Here is a 22758-nt window from a genome sequence, read left to right on the forward strand (position 1 = left end):
CATCGTCTCCCTGGACATGCCCCAAATGAAATCAGGATCCTTTCATTCACGATACATATGCTCCATCACTCATTTCTCAAATCAGCAAAATTGCAAATGCTGTAATCTATCCTATTGGCTATGTGAGAGCACTATCATCGTATTTTTGGCTTGGAGGCTATTAAAGGAAAAGGGTTCAAAAATAATGCACTATCATTTTAAATGTTCCGGACTGGCATAAAATAATGCGTTGCTATCTATTAATATGGCTCCTCAAAGCCAAAGATGGATTGCTGCGTTGCAAGATACGGCCAGCTTTTAAATAATAAACTCCTAAAGTCACGGCAGGTAGCAATACCTAGTAAACCTGTCTGATTGAATAAGAACCAAATAAACCTTAATAGGACTGGACTAAATTAGTAGCTGGCTAAGAGACGACATGAAAAATCAAAGGATGTAAGACTAGGATTTTTTTTTTTTTAATCCTGGAAGAAAACGAAGACAAAACACTTCTGCATTATTACAAAGAAAACCAGAAGTCAAGCTTGATACAAGGGAATATATAACTTGCATAGGATAGCACAAGAAACGTAGGCCGAGTGGCAGAGATGGATTGCTTCGGAACCAAGTTCTGCTCTGCGATGATCAAATTCCCCCCCACATGCTCAATACATCCATTTTGTTGGACTTTAGTGATGGGGCTACACCCCAAAAACACAGTAGCCACATTGAGGCAGTATCAATAGAAGAGAATATTTGTAGTTCAAGATTGAACTGTGATATCCTTGGTATTTTTTGAGCTTGGTTGTTTTTTTTAAAACATTTCATTATCCAATTACCCAACTAGGTAACATTGTCACTGCGCCAATGTTACCTAGTTGGGTAATTAGGCAATGAAACATCTGCAAGAAAACAATCAAATTCGGACAGCACCAAAACTTCCACATTCAGACAGTGTTTAATCCAAGCTTACTTAGTACAGCAACAATAAACTAGTGTTTTTACAAATTTGTTTTTTTTTCCCCAGGATGTAGCAGGCAGTTGAGAAGACTGCAGGATAATCTGGTCTATGTGGAATACACCTGCATTTTTCCTTCAAATTCCTGAACAGATATTTTCAGAAATGCTGCTGCTGCTTCTTACTCAGCAGTTGGCCAAGAGTAGCTAGCTGCATTTTTTAATTAACAACAAAACAAAACCAAGAACTGAAGAGAAGGAGGGGAGCAACTTCCCCTACTCTTTCCTCTTCTTTGTTCCTTTCCCAAAAATTCATGGATCAAAAAGTAGAAAGGAACGAGATTTGAACTGCTCGTCTCAAAGAGTATAGTAATGCGGAAACATACAGAGCCACAGATCTCATTCCTCCTACTTCTAGTTAGAACTTTTCTAGTGTTCTAGAACCCAGCTTCTGATATGCAAAGGTGAATTACAGCAGAATTAAAAGCAATTATGAGGAGGCAGTTCCCACAGTTGCCATAATGCACACCTCCCTCGTTTCACAATTTTGGCTCTGGGTCAGAGCATCTGCTCTACATATAAAAAATTGAGCATATCTAGGCTTTAAAGGACTATAGATAGAGTAAACGTTACTGGGCTAACGCAATTGTTAGTCCATCAGCATAAGTAGTGTTAAGGAGCCAGGTCACCCCCCACAGGGCAAAGATTAAGGCAAAATCTCAATTGGAATATTGTTGCACAAAATTGCAACCTGAATACCTACTGTGAAGTATATCAAGACACTGATAGCCAACTGAATAAAGCCACCTAAATAAGTATTAGCACCAAGGACAATATATTCTGGCCTTGTCCTTTATAGAAAAATATATATCTGGATAATCTCTAAATGATGAATTAGCCTCAGGAGGGTAAATAAGAGTAGTGAAAGTGTAAAAAATATGTAGACCTAAAGCTAGACGATTCTTCTAATGAGTCCAGTAAAAGAATTAATGCTTCCGACGTTATCCAGAAGTCATGAGCACCAAAGCAAAGGCTCTTTGCTTTCTTCAACATGGAATTCTCAGTCCGCGATGAGAGCCATCAAGCCTAGTTCTTCCAGTTTTGCTCGGATGATGGCATCCCAGCCTTTGTTAGCTTTGGGATTGCGTGGGGACGGGTGCATTACCCCCTCTACTCGTACTGGGATACCAGCGGCTGACAGAGCCTTGTGGGCACGCTGTTCAGCAAAGCGTCCAACCCCAATGACTGTTGCGACACCCAATAATTTCACAGCTTCACACAGGGCATCATCACAGATCTGAAGAAGCTGTTCACGCTGAGCAGCTGGCAGGTCAGCCGGTGTCAGATTGCGCCCGCTTTGACTGACAAAGAGCAGCGGGCAATGGTTGTGTACAAAGCAGCGTTGGAAGAACTTTTCAGGCTTGGTGCACACAGAGCGGAAGAAGCCCCAAAAACGGGCTCCGCTCACCTCCGTATTGGGGCACTCCAAGCCACGGATGGGCCTCTTTGGGTGTTCGTATGCTGGCCGAAACACCTGTCCGCTTATCTGCAGCCAGTCTCGAACAAGTTGCACTGCTCCAAAGGGCACCTGGAAGGAGAAATCGATGCTGTTATGAGAAAGGTTTCTTGGTGCGGGCATGAAGTGAAGGTCTGCATTTGCTTCGAGACATCTGCAGTGGAGATTTAACCCTTGAGTTGGAAAAAAAAAATCATCCTCCTGAAAATGGAGATGGGAGAAAAACACATTACAAACACATTTTCCTCTCAAAATATTCCACCCTCCAGTAGGGAGAGATTCCTCCATCAGGATGCCACTCTATTCTCCCTTGTTTATAGTGGTGGGTTGCCCCCGGTTCGCACCGGTTCTATAGAACCGGTAGTAAAAACGGTGGGAGGCTCCGCCCACCGACCCAACATCATCAGAACGCATGCACATGGGCAAGCGCAGAAGAGCGCGTGCACGTGAAGCGGCCCCGTTGTGAACCGGTAGTAAAGGTAAGTAGAACCCACCCCTTCTTGATTAGCTCCTCAGTATCACTTCAAGAAATAGTTTGGGCAACTCACATGCCAAGAAGGAATGCGGTGCAGCAACCATCCTGAAATTAAACAGGTCTCAATACAAGCCAGTGAAGATGAGAGATGGCCTAGAACTCCCTATGGGTTGCTTTGAACCCATTTGAAAATAGGAAAATGTGAGTGAGGGAAGGAAGGAAGGAGGGAGGGAGGGAGGGAGGGAGGGAGGGAGGGAGGAAGGAAGGAAGGAAGGAAGGAAGGAAGGAAGGAAGGAAGGAAGGAAGGAAGGAAGGAAGGAAGGAAGGAAGATGGGGAAAGAGGAGCCTGAAGCTCCAAGATGGCGGACTATTGAGGAATGTACTTTAGCTATCCCACGCTTCAAAAACAGTTGTGATCTCACTGAATACAGTGTAGCTTAATAAATACAATAGCTCATCAGTGGTGGGATTCAAAAATGTTTACTACCGGTTCTGTGGGCGTGGCATGACTTGGTGGCTGTGGCTTGGTGGGCTTGGCAGGGGAAGGATACTGTAAAATCTCCATTCCCTCCCCACTCCAGGGGAAGGTTACTGCAAAATCCCCATTTCCTCCCGATCAGCTGGGACTCGAGAGGCAGAGAATAGATGAGGGCGGGACCAGTCAGAGGTGGTATTTACTGGTTCTCCAAACTACTCAAAATTTCCGCTACCAGTTCTCTAGAACTGGTCAGAACCTGCTGAAACCCACCTCTGGCTCAGCTTTAACATGCTGAACAAGTTTGACTATCATTTTTCAACATCCCACACAATGTTCGATGTTTCTTTATTCAACCCTTTTGGGTGCTGTTTCCCATTTAAAACATCTCAAAGACATTTATGTGGACTCTCTGGGTATTTCAACAGCCGCTGTCCTAACACACTTGTAGTTCACCAGTTTGGGTACGGCTACTTTAGTCAGCATCTTCATATCTAAACCAAAAGACCTACACATCCTGTGAACATCAGCATGTTGTTCTTGCATTTACATTTCTTAGTACGGGTCTGTAAGGATGGCCCAGGACAAATAGAAAAGTGGACAATGTCTAGTGGACTCCCCTATCTCATTCTTGAGCAGTTTGAAAAAACAGCAGCTATAGAGGTTTGTTGGAATTGATGACGTTGCTGAGGTCTGGCGAACGGCTGTGTTTAGCTGAGCAGCTCAGATTCCACAGAGCTAATTAAGGCTCCGGAGTGGTGCTTGCTAAATCAAACCAGGAAGCCTTTTTTGGAAACTCTACGCATCCAAGCTTCAGGAGGACATGTCCTACAGTATGTTGCAAAAGGACAGATATACCCCACCAAGGATCTCAGTTCTATAGCAAAGATTTTTTTTTCCCCCACTTACATTTTGTTGCACTTTGATGCAACAAACTAGGCAATATTCATTATTTTTTTTTAAAAAAAGTTTATAATAAAATAATAAATAAATAATAATAGAAAGACAGGAATCCTAGGCAAAGTTGAGAGAATGGCCTCTCCATGCCTCTCTGAAGCATTAGCAAATGGTTCCAAGTCCACCTCTTTGAGCCCCAAACTATTATTATGTCTCAGGAGAAGCTCCCAGGTCTCAATTAGCATGGAGACAATAGGCTTAATGTGTTATTGATGTGGTTGTACATTAATGTTTCTGCTCCCTCCGACTTTGATCCAGGGATAATGGTTTCACTGAAGCTCTTCTCTCAGGGCCCCCATCATCCACAGGGAGCCTGGTGGGGACTGGAATAAGAGCCATTTTTCAGTGGAGTGCCCCACCTTTCAAAGTCCTCTTCCAGGAAGCCCCATTTAATGTCTACCATTAACCTTTCAGCATTAGCCAAAGTTCTCCTAGGCCTTTACAATCTTGTTCCCTTTTGGCTTAAATTTCCTCTGTTACTGTGAGGTTTGATTGGCTGTTTTGCAGCAAGAACTATTTCTGTTCTTATATTTAAGGTTTTGCAGACTGCATGGAGAATGTGCTGTTGTTGAAAGTGAGCTGTATACTTTTCTAAATGATCATTAAAACCGAAATAGGAGCATATGGACAGAAGACATAGCATGTTTCTATGCCTACAACGCATGGAGCCTCCAAAGGTTCCTGTAATACAAAACTCCTCATCTCCATAACCTTTCTCACATATAATTAAAGATGACATGTACTAGGATGCTAGCCAAGGAATATCTATGCTCCAGCATTTATATTGGACTCATACCAATTTAGCTGTCATGACTTACCCTAAACAATGTGGGAATTCTAAGGAAGGCCTTAAGGTTTTATCATTGGCAGCTAAAAGTAAGGCTGGGAATCTTCCCTGTCTGAACCCCTGGAAACAGCAGCCAATCAGCCTGCAGTGTTGAACCTGCAGTTCAAACCCAAAGGGTCCAAACCTTTGGGGGTCAGTGGAACTCATTTCAGATTTTAATACAATCAAAGAAAATATCTCCAGTGAGAACTTTTTCATTCATAAAATAACTGCTATGGCATCTGATTTGCCAAATGGCAAATGGATGGAGTTGCTCACTGCTATTCTTTCTTCAACTTACCTTCTTCACAGACTTTGTCTATGAACTCCTCACTTACTCTCAATCTCTCAATGCTTTGTACAAAGCATTTTTAGAATAATTCTGGATTGTGTTTTCTCTTACAGAATGCTAAATTCTTTTACTTTTTTAAAATTAAAATGAAGGTAGCCTTTAATCTAGGGAGCCAGTCTGGTGTAGTGGTTAAGGCATGAGGTTAGAAACTGGGAGATGGTGAATTCTAGTCCTGCCTTAGATACACAGCCAATTGAGTAACCTTGGGCTGCTCACTTTTTTTGAACCCTAGGAAAGAGGCAAAGGCAAACCACTTCTGAAAAACTTTGACAAGAAAGCTACAGGGATTTTTCAAGACAGCCTCCAAAAAAGGACACATTTAAAGGAAGAGAAAAAAAAAAACCTTTTAAATATTTTTGGGGAAGAATTCTGTTAGACACACTGGCGTGAAGGAGTGTTGAGGTGGGAATCCCAGGACTAAATAGTTCTAGGTATGGGAAACAAATTTATTTGGTTCACATCTTATTGTGAATTCATCTAAAGTACTTTCTTAACTAAGCAAACTTCGAAACGTTATCTGGAAATATCATCTCTTGTCTGAAATTTATTTCCCTACCAATAAAAAGATAGACCCTGCCAAAACAATGCAGTGCATAAAAATAAGGTCTTATTGCAAATTATTTTTTCAATATTATTCTACGGGGGAAAAACGTTGCACAATTCGTCTGAAAATATATGCATCAGTAAATAATCCTAAAACCATGTAAGGAATTTGGAGAGGACTTCTTAAAAGGCAGGGTTACAAGCTGATGTAGAATTAGCACAAGACAAATGAATGTTTGGAAAATAAATCTGTAGCTGAAAGAAGTCTAAATTGATGGATTGGTCAGTCCCCAATGATACGAAATATCCTTATCTGCATATACTGAGTGTGTGCTTGTCTTTAAACTGAATGGACACATGCAGGCTTTGGGAGTGTTGAACTATGAGCACTTAAGGAATATATGATAAGCTAAACGCCACAGTCAAAAGTTCTGATAACAGAAGAGTTAACGTAAGTTCACAACACTTCTGGGAAATTAAAATCACAAAATCAGGTATTAAAAATTCCATGCGTGGGAAGGCTTTGCCATTGTAATGATGGCTTGATTTGAAACACGAACTCCTATTATATTGTAATTTCAATTGAGAAATACGCAAAGAGATCCCAACACCTCTTGTAATTCCATTTCTGGAACAGAGGGAAGAATTTCAAATGCAATCTTACTAGCAAGCAAGAACCCCAAGGTTCCTCTTGCTGTTATACAATTCGTTTTCTTAGCTTGTAGAACTCATATTTTTCTGACAGCAAAACAGCAAAAATACAAGTGTAAATCCTTTACTGTGTAGCCTTTTTTGTTCGGCCTTGTAGCTCTAATTTGTAGATTTTATTTAGTAAGTTTTGTTTAGCCTGGATCGTTGACCTGTAATAAAGGATTTGATCTGATTTGAAATTCAGATGTTACTTGATCTGGGGAATTTGCATTTGAGAAAATGTTTGGCTAGAAAAGATCTTTACCACTTTACCTCTTCTAGCAAAGATATATATATCTGTCTTCTTTTAAAAATGAGGGTGTTAAGGAAAAAAATAGCAAAGCCAAGATGTGTTTGGTTTTTGCAAAAGATGAAAAAAAGACAACTATTTGGAATTAGGTTGTAAAATTGGAAACAATTCCTGTGCTCCTACAGAACATTGGACTCAAATATCATGAAGCCTGAAAAAGGTAGGTTTGTGATGGAAACAAAGGGTAGCAAAGAAGAACGGTTGCTTTATTGCAAGCTTCAACTTGCAATTATCATGGTTTAAATAAAACTCCCACTGGTTTTTAGCTGCATTGTTCAGATACACTGGGAGGCTAAATGCTTACCAGTGTGTGTGTGTGTGTATGTGTGTGTGTGTAAATGAAGACAAAACGAATATAAAGGAAGAAGAAGAATTGAAGAGAAAGCTAAAAGTACAAGAAAAGAAAAAAAGGAAAAAAAATAGAAAAGAAAGAAAAAAGATACAAAGAAGTTAACAGGAAAGAAAGGTTAAAAGTGCTGTAAGAAAAATGGAAATAAAAATGAATTGTGTAAAGGGAAAAAAATGTTGAGTTTGCAAACAAAGCAGGGAAGGGGTTGGCATATATATGAAGGAAAGGAAAGGAAAGGAAAGGAAAGGAAAGGAAAGGAAAGGAAAGGAAAGGAAAGGAAAGGAAAGGAAAGGAAAGGAAAGGAAAGGAAAGGAAAGGAAAGGAAAGGAAAGGAAAGGAAAACTAATATTGAAATTATAAGAGAGAGATACTCTTTTAATCGATATTCCATTAATATAAATGCTATACAAAATATTTCATCAATATTATTTCAACTTGTATAAAAGAAATAATATCTCCCTGGAAAAAATAGATGAATACCTAAAGAAACAAAATTTACTGAGGTTACAGAAGAATACAGACAGATCGTGAATGGATCTATAACTATAAGGAAAGTTTCTGAAGCTACAAGAAAGATTAAACCAAGTCAGGTGGCAGATTCATTATCAGGCTCTTATTATAAACGTTTTGAGGATGAACTTTAACAATCTTTATAAAAGATAATGACACAATCTTACAGGGACAAAAAATGCCAGAGAGTTGGAAAGACGCCAGTATAGCACTAATACTTAAAGAGGGATAAGATCTGATTTTAACAAGAAATGATAGACTATCGTTATTGAATAATGGCTGTAAGTTGTGATTCTAGCTGATAGATAGACTGAAAATAATTTTGCAAGAATTTATGCCTGAGGATCAGTGTGGCTTCTTACCTAAAAAGACAATCAAAAGGACAAGTTTAGTAATAAGTTGGACATTTTGGAATATATAATATTCCATATATATTATTATTATTATTATTATTATTATTATTATTATTATTATTATTATTATTATTATCATCATCATCATCATCATTATCATTATCATTATCATTATTATTATTATTATTAAATATAATAAACTAACTAACTAACTAAATATTTGGAGCAACATAATAAAAAAACAAGCTAAGTTGATCTTCTTAGATGCAGAGAAGGCCTTTGACAATTTGAATTGGGCTTTCTTGTTCAAAGTTTGCAAGGGATGAATTTTGGAGATAATTTTATAAAATAGGCAAAATCAATTAACACTTCACAGAAAACACAAGTCATAAAAAAGGAACATGACAGGGACGCCCACTGTCTCCTTTCTCCTTTATTTTGGTTCGTGAAATACTGAACAGAGTTATAAAATAAGATGAGAGGATTGTGGAAGTGAAGATTAAAAAAGAAACCTATAAATTGACTTTTGCAGCTGATCTGGTGTGTGTTTTGGAAGATCCTTTAAAGGGAATTAAAACATGAATGACCAAATTCAAATAATTGGGTGCATTAGCAGGTTTCAAGATTACAAGACAAACATGTTAAACAGAACTGATGAATAAAACAGATTTTATGATTGAGAACAAAGTAAAATATCTGGGTATCAGTATAACAAATTGAACTGTGTTATTTCAAAACAACTATGTTATGGAATAAAGTTTAAAAAGAAATGTTAAGATCACAAAAACTAAAATTGTTATTGCTGGGGAGAATTTCTGTGATAAAAATGAATGTCTTGGCTAGAATGGTATTCTTCTTTCAGAAAATATCTGTTTTGAAAACTGATGTACTATTTAAACAGTGGCAGAAGGATCTATCTAAACATGTGTGGCAGGGCAAAAAACCACAAGTTAAATATAAGGTGTTAGAAGATGTAAAGGAAAAAGAAAGATGGGGTCTATTTGACTTGAAACTGTATCTTGCAGCTTGCTGTTTGGTTTGGATGAAAGAGTGGGTGCTACTGAGAAATAGAAGGACATGACCTGAGATTCGAGTGGCATGGATACTTGTCGTACGACAAAGTCAAGGTTAATGTGGATGTTAAAAATCCTTATGTTAGATATGCTATATTGAGAATATAGGATAGATACAAACTTCAGGTAAAACATTTTTCGTGGTTCTCAGCACAAGACACATTTTATAGATGAAAAATAATAGGCCAACATAAATGGTTAACTTACTGTGAGTTACTAGAATGTTGTCAAGGGGGGTATAAAATAAAATCAGGAGAAGAATTGATGGCAGAGGGATATAGTTGCTAATGGTTTTCTTATCTACAGCTATTAGAAAACTTTAAAGTGGACAAAAAGTTCATAGTTTTGAACATTGTAAGACTGAATTTGAAATAGGATTGTGTACAAATGATGAACATGTAATTGTTAAATGTATTTCACTGAAATTTGAAACAGAAGAGCAAGTAGAAAAAATGTATGGACTAAAATGTTGTAATCAACATTTACATTTAGTATATAGATGGAACAATAGGAAAACATGTGGTTGAAAGGACTGAAGTTTACACTTTTATAATCCTAAAGATAATTTTTATAAAATGATATACCACTAGTATTATGTCACAAGGGAATTTGTCTAGAATGTATAAAGGCACTTCAAATTTCTATTGGAAATCTGAACATCAAGAAGGGAAATTTTATCGTATTTGGTGGAGGTGTAAAAATAACTGGAAAAACTTGGATTCAAATACACACTCTGGTTCAGAGGATTTTAAAGATTAATATAAAATTGAAACCAGAGGTTTTTCGTTTGGGATGGAGAGAAAAAAAAATCATGGAACTTTGTTTTTACATATGATGTCTGCAGTGAAATTATTGTATGCACAAAGATGGAATGATTTGGCATTACCCACAATGAAGGAATGATTGATGAAGATGACAAAACTTGTTGAGATGGCTAAATTGACTTCTTCATTCAGAAAAAAGACAGTATCTACATTTATTGCTGACTGAAAACCCCTGACGAACTTTTTGGATAAAACAGAAAAAAATGAATTTAGAATTTTATGGTTTTGATGATTAGATAGGGTTGATTATAAAAAGAAGAGAGTTACATTGTAACCATAGAATAAGAGGTAAATTTACAATTGTGCTTATAACTGTTTGTAAAGAAGATCAGAAGCCATTTCTTTGGCACTAAGTGCTTCTGACATTCAGAGAATAATCGGTCAATTTACACATACACCCACACATGTTTAAATCACAGAATCTCAGCAAGTACTTCGCCACATTATCAATTCCCTATCCATTTCCTTTCCTGGCATAGCATCAAAGCAGAAACTGAATTATCTGTCTAGGTGTTAACCTGGCTACAGTGAGAGGAGACTGATTGCAGATACTGCACACAAGATAAATGTCACATGTCGGAAATTGGAGAGACAAGAAAAACCCACCAAGCCAAAGATACAGAGAGGTACAGACCTGTTACAGAACAGGTCTGTATATCTGTCTGTACCCCATACAGAACTGTCTGTACCCCATACAGAACTGTTGAAAGGACTGTATTGTAAGCTGAAGATAGATGAAGTTGTCCTTTCAACAGTTCCAAGAAGGCTCCACACCCATTTGCACTACTCAGGTGACCCTCAGGACACAGATAAATCTCCATGTAACCTCAACAACTCTTTAAAAGAACGCAAATAACAAGCAGTCTGCAAGGAGTATAAATCCTTCCATTCCCAACCATCCAGTCAGAGCTGAAGAAGCTTCTTGGATGAGAAGCGAAACGTCTTCAAAAAAAAGTAAAATCCAGTTGCCTATGAAAAAGCACCTCTGTGCTAGACACAGAGAAGGACACCGTACTAACTCAATATGCATGGAATTCTTTCTCAGCTGAGTTTACTCGACTAGCACTCAAACAAAATGGTAGATCCCAAGATTGGGACTACAACTGATATCCATCCCAACTTCAAGGAAGAAAAGATTACTGTAAAGAAGGGTACCAGCAAGGGTTTTTACCTCTACTTCTTCCATGCTGGCCCTTCCTTCTGCTCATTCAGATAAACTATCTGTGCTTTACACGGGTACATTACAAATTACATTTCCATTAAAAATTGAGAAAACAAAGAAAGGTGAAAAGATCTTAAGGAAAAGTTGAAAGAGTTGGCTACCTTTATTATCTTCAAGAAGGAAATTTTAAAGGTTTCCATTGCCATTTTCAAGTATTTTAAATTGCTATCCTGTAGAATGTGGAGCAAATTTATTTCCTGTAGCCCCAGAAGGTAAAAATGAAATCAATCGATTCAAGTTGCAAGGGGAGGAAACAGACTTAAATATAAACATGCAAGCAACTGGACAATGAAGGAGACACCTTGGAAGGCAACAGACTTTTTTTTTCTTAAGGAGCTTTTTTAAGGAGAGGCAGGTGGCTACATGTTAGGGTACATTAGACAAATTTGAGTTCTGTATGAGCTGAAGGAATATACAGGGGCATTTGGTATACGTGCCCAATCCTAATCTGCCTTTTGCTGCAGATTCAGTTCTATTTTTGTGACTCTTACCCTCCCAGTCTCAGCCTTGGTTGTTTGCTTACCCCAGTCTGAGCCATGCCAAAAGGCCCTGGATTCATCCCAAGGAAGAGCACCTCTTTCCGGGAATGGCAATATTTACGTACATAGTCCTGGTGGGGCTCCCAGGCATAATCCAAAGGATTATAAACATACTGGACAGGATCAAGGAAGCTGAGAGAGTTCAGACGGACTATCTGCTCTCGCTCAATGTGAAGAAACTGTTCAGCCAGTCCACTTCCTTCCAGAAAGTTCATGGGAACCTCCCAGGAGTTCATTGGAGCTGCTCCACCTGGCACAGAAGAAAAGAAGCATCAGTTCCCGAGATGTATGTATGCATATAAATATCCCTCTCTCTTTGAGGGAGATGGGCGGTTCAGAAATGTGAGAGATAGGCAAATAGACAGGCAGTCTGATAGATGGATATAGATGATAATGTTATCCATTCAGTCGTCTACGATACTTGGTGATTCTATTGGCCAGGTCTCTCTACCTCTTGTGACCTTGCATACCATCTTTCCCCGAAAATAAGACCCTGTCTTATATTTTTTTGAACCCTGAAATAAGTGCTTGGCCTTATTGCTATGTGCTCAAAAGCCCGATTGGGCTTATTATCAGGGGATGTCTTATTTTGGGGAAAACAGGGTAGATTGATTGATTGATAGACAGACAGACAGACAAGTCAGACAATCTGTGTATGCTAAGGTAAACCTGGTATGAAGAAATCTGTTTATGAAGAAACCTACTTTCTCACTAAACTTAAGCCACACCTCATTCTAAGTTTTGCTGTTTATACCTTAAATAGGGGCTGGTTTATACATGTACAATGTCAACAGTAACTGAGTCCTAGCTTAATTCATCTTTTGGCTGTAATTTCCCACAAAATAAACATGTAAACATTCTTTATACTAAGAATTTGGAAAAAGCAAGTCTGTGCACACAAAACATCAACTCGTTTTTCTCAGCATAATTTGAATGCAAATATTGCATTTGGGCCTTAAGCTTGATTAAACCTCCTCAGAAGGAGAATGATCCTAAGATAGTTGACAAACATGTTAACCATGGGAGACATGGCAGCACAGACTGGTACAAACCTTGGGCTGAAAAATATTTGTACATTCTTAAGGAAAATGAATAAAGCATGGCAGACTTCTGATATAGTTTTATGGTGAACTTTTATTTTATTTTTTTCTTACCAGGCTGATTCTTTTGCTGAAATGTCCGAAAGCATTTCTAATACCCCATTCTAATATTGCCTTTCTACAACTTGTAGTGATAATGCAGCTTTTCTTACAGCCTTAGGAAGCACAGCTTGCTGAAATGAAAGGGGAAAAAAATCATAATGTAATTATGGAAATTATTTTGGTTCAGACATTTTAATCTATGATGGAACGTTCCAGATTCCCTTTGCCCTAATTGGAAAATCTAAATTCACAAAAACAATGCAGGCTATCCAGGAATTGCCAAACAACATGTGCATTGATTATTTTGCTGTGATAAAAATGCTTTTATTCCAAAACCAGGCAGATTATCAATTACATAATTGAATATTTTTTTCCTACAAGAATTCCAGAAGCTCGACATCCATATAACATCCAAAAATTCAACAGAAGGCGGGTTTCCTCATAGCAGGAAAGCCTTCTCCTGTTGAATTTCAGTTCACCATGCAGGCAGCAATTACATGAGGGAAAATAATTGGTTGCGTTTATTGGGCCTACGTCCTCACTAAGACCTCTCAGAGACTGAGCAACACCTAGCCCACTTTCCAAGCATTAGAGGGCCTTGGCTATCCTACAAATAAAAGAAATGGCAATGTTTGCAAAGCTGTGTGAGACCCAGTGTCACTACAGAAAGTCCTTGACTTACAACTTCAACTGAGCCCAAAATTTCTGTTGCTAAGTGAGACATTTGTTAAGTGAATTTTGCCCCATTTTGCGATTTTTCTTGCCACAGCTATTCAGTGAATCACTGCAGTTAAGTTAGTAACACGGTTGTCAAGTGAATCTGGCTCACCCATTGACTGTCAGAAGGCCGCAAAAGGTGATCACATGACTCTGGGACACTGCAACCATCATAAACACGAGTCAATTGCCAAGAGTCTGAATTTTGATCACGTGACCATGGGGATGCTGCAACGGTTTAAGTGTGAAAATGGCCATAAGTCACTTTTTTCAGTGCCGCTAACTTTGAACCATCACAAAATGAACTGTTGTAAGTTGAACACTACCTGTACAGACAGTCCTTGACTTACAATCATTCATTTAGCAATCATTTGGAGTTACAACGGCACTGAAAAAATTTACCTTACAACTGTTCCTTGCGCTTATGACCATCTCAGCATCCCCACAGAGATTCCAAACCAGATTTGCTTAATGGGAGAAGCCGGATTTGCTTCATGAGTATGTGATTCACTAATAACTGCAGGCTTAACAACTGTGGCAAAAAAGTGTGCAACTCACTTAACAATTCCCCTTACTTAGCAATGGAAATGTTGGTCCCAATTGTAGTCTTAAATTGAGGACTGCCTATATTTTTAAAATGGAAATGAAGAAACAAACTAACACCAAAACCAGTGCTTAAGATTACATACTCCTTTGTACACAAGGACCAGGCCAAATACCCTCCTAATCCCTCCCTTCTTGCTTAGCTGTATCTTAACCAACCCATTCCCCCTTAAGCACCACCACTCAGGGAGGAGTTCAAATTCTGCCCCCTTCCCTTCCTTTCAATCCATCATAGCACCCCCTTCCTCATGTCACACCTTGATCCATGGCAGCTCGCTCATTTCTTCCACCGCTGAGCGGGTGGGCAATTCCTATCACGGCTCCGCTTATAAGTGAACCAGGGAAGGCCTCCAAATATATTCCTCCACCGGGAACGTGCCTTTTATTGCCTTTTTTATTACCATAATTAGTAAAGCATTCACTCAAGATACAAAACATTACTGTAAATAACCTATAAAGGCTTGGTGCTGTGATTAAAGACAGGCAGCCACCTCCCAACATGTGCTCACTTGCTGTCCTGGAAAAAAGATAAAATAAAATTCAAGAGCTGCACTTCAACAGGAGAATATTTATTCAGCAAAGGCACTTCTGCAGCTGATTACTCAGAGGGTGTTCTAAGTGGGGCCTGGAAACGTCATTCCTCAGTCTTACCCTCCAAAATGTGGATTCTAATCTCATTTAGCAGGTTAAGAGACTGGGCCTCAGATCTCTGAAAAGTACCTCAATCAGTCAATCAGAATTGAGCTGGAAGGGACCTTGGAGGTCTTCTAGTCCAACCGCCTGCTCAAGCAAGAGACCCGACCTAGAAGAATGAAATATTCTAGGAAATATTAAAAAGGCAGAATATTATATTCCCTGGATGAGAAATGGAGAAACACGTTTTTTGAGGCAGGAAGCAGACTCACTCTTAATAGCCCCCACCCTCCTCAATAGCCCACAGCAGATGTCAGTACTTAAGATATAAAGAGATGGCTAGGTCTATTCCTAAGCAAATACCCTCACCCAAGATCCAACAAAGGTAGGATTAGCCCCAGCCATAATAGGAATTGCCCAAAGCCCCTTCATTGCATCACCCAGCAAGATTCAACCAAGCCTGGGACAAAGACAGTCTATAAAGTTAGCTAAGACCCCCACATGGCCCCCTGGGAGTCTGACAACCAATAGAAATGTGGTCAGCTATCCAGAATCACACGTGATTGGTGGTTCTGCTTCACCATTAAACCATCCTTCCAAGCAGCCTCCATGTTTCCAGTGTCTTTCTGCCCACTTGGAACTGAACCCAGATGGACATTTCTTCCAACACATCCTTAGAAAGGAACTCTGTCCTTAAAGAAAAAACTCCAGTCACGGGGCTACCACCAAAAAGATCCTCCTTCCGTATTTCCTCTTGATCTTGCGATACAACAGGATCTAAAAGATTATAAACTACATAGGCAATTTGGAGAAGTGGCATACAAGCCCCCGTCCCTAAGTTTACTCTTACCACTGTCAGTTCCAGCATTCAAAGAGTCTATGTTTATTTTCCCTATGGAAGTTTAGTTGTTATATGTTTGATGCAGCATAGGCTCCTAAATTAAGATTTGTGATCTGCCTTCTTTTCTGTGGCATTCTGCAACAAATTCCCTCTAAGACTCTGTTTGCAGTTTTAGCATCACTCCGGTTTTTTTAATTAAATTTCATACTCCAATGTAACTATTGGAGATTTCTTTTTACAATCTTATTCTTCTTAATGTTCAGTTTTAATTCTAATCAGAGATGATCTGATTCCAGCAAGAAGCAAGAACCTTCCTACCATGTTTCCCCGAAAATAAGACCTTATATTTTTTTGAACCCTGAAATAAGCACTTGGCCTTATTGCTATGCGCTCAAAAGCCCGATTGGGCTTATTATCAGGGGATGTCTTATTTTGGGGGAAACAGGGTAGGGACATGTTACCAAACAGATAATTTATTTGCTTTTTCACATTTTTCTTCTATTTGCTAGTAAAGCAGCTAGACTGTGGAATCCCTACCAAACTGGATAGGATAGGGTGTGCAAATTCAAAGGGCTTCTAGAAGCAGACATGTGAATTTCCCATTTTCCAGGCTTGCCATTACAGACACGTTTGTATCAGAAGAATCAATATTTTGGATATTGTGAACCCACGCCATTGTTTATTTTTATGTTACAACCGGCATGCTGAATTGGCCGCAGAAACAAAAGTGCAAACTCATTGTGCCAATTGAAGCTTTGTGCATGTGTAATCCGGGTTTAACAACAATCAAGAGGAGAAGAAACTTGTAGTTAATTCAGAAACTTCTGCTGCATTCTATGTCTTTCCATCGTACACAATCACAGATATTTTCTATAGTTCAAAGACGGAGGGGGGGAGAGAACAGCGAGAAGCCAGAATCAGTCTTGCTTTTTCCTGCCAAATGAAAATGGGGCCTCGGTCTCTTGGCCTATTTCAAACCCTCAGAAGAAACTTTGTCTCATAAAATGCTATGGCTGCTGGGAGATTTCACTGCCCTGCCAATTGCACAGAGCGTAAATCTACGAAGCTCTGGACATTAACAGCCTGAGAACTCCATGCTCCCAAAGCACAAATTAACAACTTCCCATTTGGCTATCAGTGGCATCCCAGGGTATGAGAGTGCTTAACAAGTGATTTGGGAGAAAAAAGTGAGGAAGCCAAGGGAATCCTACAAAGCATAATTTACAGACGGGGAGTTCCTCAGCAGGCAAGCAGAACAATCTTAGCCACGAATGTCTAGGGTACAACTTTATTTGTCCTTCTGAAGAAAAAGTACTCTCAGGAAAACGTCTCTGGATGGAGATGGAAGGCAGAGTTGGAAAGAAAACGTTTTGGCCATTTTATAGTGGAGAACTAAAACAAATGCCCTCCAAAGACTATTAAATATTACCCAAAGAGAATATAAACCTGTCAGAGCAGCTTCTCTTTTTCATACTCCCTGAAGAATTACATACCACAACGGATACACCCTCTTGAGAGAGAGAGGGGTTTACTATGAGGGTCCTAATATCATTACTGTAATACAAGGTCCTGATTTTGGAATTAACTTCCTGTTAGGTTGTAATTGGTGCTGAGCCAATTACAGGGGCAATTTGCCCAGCCCTAAATTTCTGCTACTGTGCCATCTATTTGCTATTTGTGTTTTTGTTACATAGTTTTGTGCGATGGAATTCTAGCTGCTTTGTGTTTTTGAAGATGTGGGAATTGGGGAAGCAATGTGTTTACAAGATGGCAATTTTACGGAGGTTACCGCCAAGTTATTTTATTGAAATGTGTTTTAATTCATCGCTTCCCTTGCTTTGGGATTGTTTTTAATAAACGAAAAGTGATATACCTTTTATAAATTAAAAAAAAAACTTATTAGATGTAACACTATGCAAGATAATGCAGCCTGTGAGTTTCTGTCAGTTGCTTCAATCAGGGGGGTGCCTGCCTGTTGATTTATTGTAAAATAACAAGATTATTTGAAGAAACTAAGAAAGGATTCTGACTTGTAGCATTTCCATAGTGGGAACAATAAGAATTGGTTTTGTCTCCAAATGAAACACAGCTTGGTAATTAAAACAGCAGCTTCTTTTCACATATACAGATCAGCCCAATACTGTGTATACTGCTTGTGGGAGCAATCGATAGCTGGTTTCTTCCTGTTTGGTATCTATCTGCACACACAACAGCTACAATGGCTGCAAATTACAGTAGTTGAAGAATCCACACATCTGGAGAACATCTGATTGGCTTTTTTTTTTTTTTTGCACCTGTGTCTTATTGTTAGATTTTGTGTGTCTAGCATTTCAAAAGCCCAAATTCTTCCAAATGTGATTTGAGGACATTGGACGCTAAAGTAAAAGAATCAAGGTAATTCCTCTTGAACTTTGCTTTTCTGGCAACCTCTATAGGGATCACCCTCAAAGAGAAGCAGCTACATATGGAGACAACCCTAGGGGACACAGTTTGAAGTAACATGGCAGCCCAAGAACTCCAGGAGATATTTCACTCATTCTAACGTAGATTGGAAAGCATCCTTTTCAAATATTTTGCCTGGTCTTATTGCACAGTTGGTTTACAATTCTCATTTTCATGCACATGTGTGCTGTTTCAACATAGCTGTGCCTTTTCTCATTGTGTCTGCATAGGCCTGATTGCTTTCTGATATACTAGGATAGCGAGACAGTTTCAGCATGCAAAACAATCTTTAGAGCAAACGGAGTAGGAAACAGTGACAGAATTCGGAATTTTCTAAGCCCCCGATGCATGGGGTCCCCCAAGACCATCTGAGAGATCTGCAAAACCAAAATTATTTTTTAGATACTGAAGATATTTGCAAAAATTTAATGTTATTGTTTTCACTATTATTTTTAATTTGTTAAAAAAGGGGCTTTCATGAAAAATATGTTGGATCTTATCACCAGAGCCTTGGTGGCGCAGCAGACTAAAGCACTGTTATTAATATCAGCTGCCTGCAATTACTGCAAGTTCAAATCTCACCAGGCTCAAGGTTGACTCAGCCTTCCATCCTTTCTAAGGTAGGTAAAATGAGGACCCGGATTGTGGGGGCAATAAGCTGACTTTGTATAAATATACAAAAGTATGAAGGCTATTGCTTAACGCATTGTAAGCCGCCCTGAGTCTCCGGAGAAGGGCGGCATATAAATCAAATCAAATTTTTAAAAAAGCAAATCAAATCTAAAGGGTTTAATATTGTTGTTTTTAATGATTCAATATTTATTCTATAAATGCATGTATTATTTTTAATAAAATTGATGTATTTATACAAATATTAATACAATCCATACAAGCAAAAGCTTTTTTGGGGTCCTAAATAATTTTTAAAAAAGAGGAGATCAAGAAGTTTAAGAAACACTGCTCTAGACTGACATGCTCAGTTCATCTAATAAATGAATTAATCCCAATCCTAAAAACGAAGCTATAATGTCGTGCCCAAATACAAAATACGGTTTAGTGCAACAAACTGGTTCACACAACAGGTTAAATCAGTGGCTAGATCTCTGGAAAGACAGTCAATTTGATATAGCGATTAAGGTGTTGGCTTAAAAACCAAGAGACTGTGAATTCTAGTCCCACTGTAGGCAGCAAAGCCATTTGGGTGACCTTGGTTCAATCACATTCTCTCAGCCCAAAACCATCTGTTGTTGTGGAAAAAATAGAAGGGAGTATCAGTTATGTTTGCAGCCTTGAGTTACATATAAAGTAACAAAGGTGGAATAAAAATCTAATAAATAAGTAAATGTTGTACACATTCTAATGTACTATGCAGTTCCTTTCTAGCTGTGGAGGTATCCCAACTCATGGGATTTTTGCACCTCACAAGACTCAGGAAAATACTGACAGCACAAAACTTTCAGTCTTAAAATAGAGAGTTTGGGTTTTCATTTAACGATGATGCAAACATGCCAGGCCATATATCTTTTTTTCTGTTGCATCTTTATGACACTGCCTTCCTCTTGTCCCCAACTCCTGGGTAAGCAGCCAACTGCTAAAGACAATTTAAAGAAAACTTTTTCCCCTTCTTCAAGCACCATCCAAGGACTAACTCAAGGTGAAGGAAGCCCATTAGACTTTGTCAGCTATTATTTTGGAGGGAATGCCAGGTGACCAGCAGTGGAAAAAGAGATAATAGAAGCAGGCTAGGGATCAGCAGTGGGATCAGCAAATGTCATGCCATTATAGTTTTCTGCTAACTCAAGGAGGGCAGAGAGCATGTTAAACAGAAGTGGGGAAAGGCCTCTACATGTCCAATTCTGTGGCCTTGAAATGATAAAAAGGCTGGGGTTTTTTTTCTGAACAAGAACCAATTTTATGATAATGGGTTGGGAGTTTTAAAGATTTCAGTGTTTTGATTTGTTTTTGGGTGGCTTTGAAGAAAATCAAACTTATGTATATAGAATTTATAATAACTTTACAGTCTGTAGACATAAAAACATCAAGAGTTGATTTCTCATATGCAAAATTGAAATGTTCAATTTTTTTCTTGGAAATTTGTTTATGTTTGACAAATCTTTAAAAGGCTCCATGAAGTTTCTTTGCATTAAGAACCAAGTAAACCAGAGTATCAACCAGCACCCCATAAACCCTACTGACAGTTTTAGGGGAGACAGTAGCTAGCAGTCTTGAAAGAAGCTTCAAAAGGCTAAGAGCCCACCCTATAAAACCAACCAGGCTATAGTTAAGTCATTTTAAAGAAGGATCATATCACAAGACTATTTTGTAGTTACCAAGGTCTGCAAGCAGCCTGTTCCTATCACAAGGCAGTATAAAACTGTCTATTAAAGAACTGGTGCCTGAATTGTCTTTTTTCCTTCTTCCCTTTTCCTTCTTCATCATCTCTCCATAAGTCGTAAACCTAAGAGCAGTAGTAAATTATTTCAGATATCCAAGTCGAAGAAAATCACAGCTTCCTAGATTTTTACTTTTTTTTCCTAAATAGCTGTTGTACTCAATACAACTCTGTACCATATCATATAGAGCAGGGGTCTCCAACCTTGGCAACTTTAAGACTTGTGAATTTCAACTCCCAGAGTTCCACAGCCAGCTTTGGGAGTTGAAGTCCACAAGTCTTAAAGTTGCCAAGGTTGGAGACCCCTGATATAGAGCAACAGAGTTCACCCAGAGGAAAGTTCAGCTAAGCTCAAAACAGCATGATTTACTCTATAAGGCAGGCAATCACCACCCATATTGAGGTTGGCTATGGATAATGGGAGTTTTATCCAGTAACTTTGCTGTTAGCGTATTGATACCGCTGCTCCAGATCACATGATAGCACCTTGCCAAACTGGGATAATTCTTATATGTTCAAGTCAGCAATTTCCCCACCCATCTGGTTTCTTAGTATCTTTTCCTTAACCTTGACAGAAGAGCTTGGACTAATGCAAAAATGTGCAATAGTGACATCAAAGAGGAACAATAACAGTTCATCTGCAAGGCATTTTAAGAAGGTATTTCAGCACATCTGATGCCTCCAGTAATCCAATTTAAGGAAGACGGCCAGCCACCAACCATCTACTTGTATCCCTTCAATTTTCAGAGGCCATTTACTCCAAATTAATAGGTGCCTGAGATAAAGCACAGATTTTCGTGTAGAGGCAAGATCCAATGGCCGGACTTATAATCATGGGATATATGTGTGTATAATAGTGTTATGTCAAGATACTTTGCTCCACAAAGAAAACCACCTTACGTTCTTCCCGTACCCAGATTTTCCAGCCCTCCCAATAGAGAAACAATTTTGCCAGCCACGAACAAAAGTAAAGCAATCGCTGAGAGAAGGGAAAGCAAAGATCGCCCTCCTGCCTCTCCTCCCTGCTGAGCCCCTCGTTTCTCAGAACCGCCCGCCGCTCTTTCCCCCTCTTTTCTCAGGGCCGTCTTCTACGGACACTCACCAGCAATCTCTGCATCGGGCCATCTACGTAACATTTCCTGGGCGGTGGCGGCGGTGGTGGCTGCTGGGAGTTGTAGTTTAAAAGAAAATAACAATTACGACCAGTTGAGGGGGCTGTTCCTTCTTCGAACTACAACTCCCGATAAACTCTAGAGGAACCAAAAAAAAAGGAGCTTCCGACATTTCTGGAGACCGTCATCTTTGCAGGGAATGAGATCTAGAGGGGCGTGTAGCATTAGAATAGTGCAAATAAAGAGCAGGGCTTAAACATGTGCAGACTACTGTTGCATATTCTATTCATTCCTACATCATTATGTTTTTTTTTTAAAATAAACTTAAGTCCCACCATGATGTCTCCTTTCTTATTCATTCAGTTCCCCAAAGAACTGTTCTTGGGGTCTTTCAAGATTAGATGGCTTTTAAATTTTTTTTAATTAAATTTTAAATGTATCTTGTCTATTTATGTACACTGAGAGCATATGCACCAAAGACAAATTCCTTGTGTGTCCAATCACACTTGACCAATAAAGAATTCTATTCTATTCTATTCTATTCTATTCTATTCTATTCTATTCTATTCTATTCCATTCCATTCCATTCCATTCCATTCCATTCTATAAACAACAGTCCTCCTTATCCATCCATAACTCTGATGGTCTTTAATGTGAAACTATAATTTCCATACTGCACAGCATGCAAGCAGAGCCAATGAAGTTGTACTCAAGCATAGCTGGAAAATGATGATATATAGAAAGCTGCTATTCTTTAAACACTACTTACTAAGTCTATGGGCTTTACTTCTGAGTAGCCCCATATTCGCTACCATGTTGGTTGGCCATAAATTCTCAAGAGGCTTCCATATACAAATTGCTTTAATTTCCCATGTCGGCGATGATGATAATAATGTCTTAATGCAGACTCAATCATTCTTAAGGGA

The 22758-nt window shown here is 38.9% G+C and overlaps 1 protein-coding gene and 1 long non-coding RNA gene across 2 annotated transcripts; both read right to left on the bottom strand.

The window, feature by feature from the left end:
- Positions 1–1882: 1882 nt before the first annotated feature.
- SMUG1 (single-strand-selective monofunctional uracil-DNA glycosylase 1) lies at positions 1883–15183 on the bottom strand. Its single transcript, XM_070934952.1, has 4 exons — positions 15133–15183; positions 13105–13223; positions 11935–12200; positions 1883–2524 (listed from the first exon to the last, which is right to left on the bottom strand). The coding sequence occupies exons 3-4, from the start codon at positions 12184–12186 to the stop codon at positions 1997–1999; spliced, it is 780 nt and encodes a 259-aa protein (XP_070791053.1). The 5' UTR covers positions 12187–12200; positions 13105–13223; positions 15133–15183; the 3' UTR covers positions 1883–1996.
- LOC139310739 (uncharacterized) lies at positions 15180–21846 on the bottom strand. The gene is made up of 3 exons (XR_011599900.1): positions 21823–21846; positions 20659–20786; positions 15180–15214 (listed from the first exon to the last, which is right to left on the bottom strand). It is a non-coding gene; the product is annotated as an uncharacterized lncRNA (long non-coding RNA).
- Between the last annotated feature and the right edge of the window lie 912 nt (positions 21847–22758).

This window comes from Pituophis catenifer, unplaced genomic scaffold, assembly GCF_029215685.1.
Source record: "Pituophis catenifer annectens isolate HBS135680 unplaced genomic scaffold, rPitCat1.0.hap2 SCAF_2, whole genome shotgun sequence".
Lineage (NCBI taxonomy): Eukaryota > Metazoa > Chordata > Lepidosauria > Squamata > Colubridae > Pituophis > Pituophis catenifer.

Coding starts and splice junctions, on each gene's coding strand:
- SMUG1 (XM_070934952.1), bottom strand. CDS start 12,186: ATGAACTCCTGGGAGGTTCCCATGAACTTTCTGGAAGGAAGTGGACTG. Junction 2,525..11,934: donor TTGGCATGGCTCAGACTGGG/GTAAGCAAACAA, acceptor TTCTCCTTCCAG/GTGCCCTTTGGAGCAGTGCA.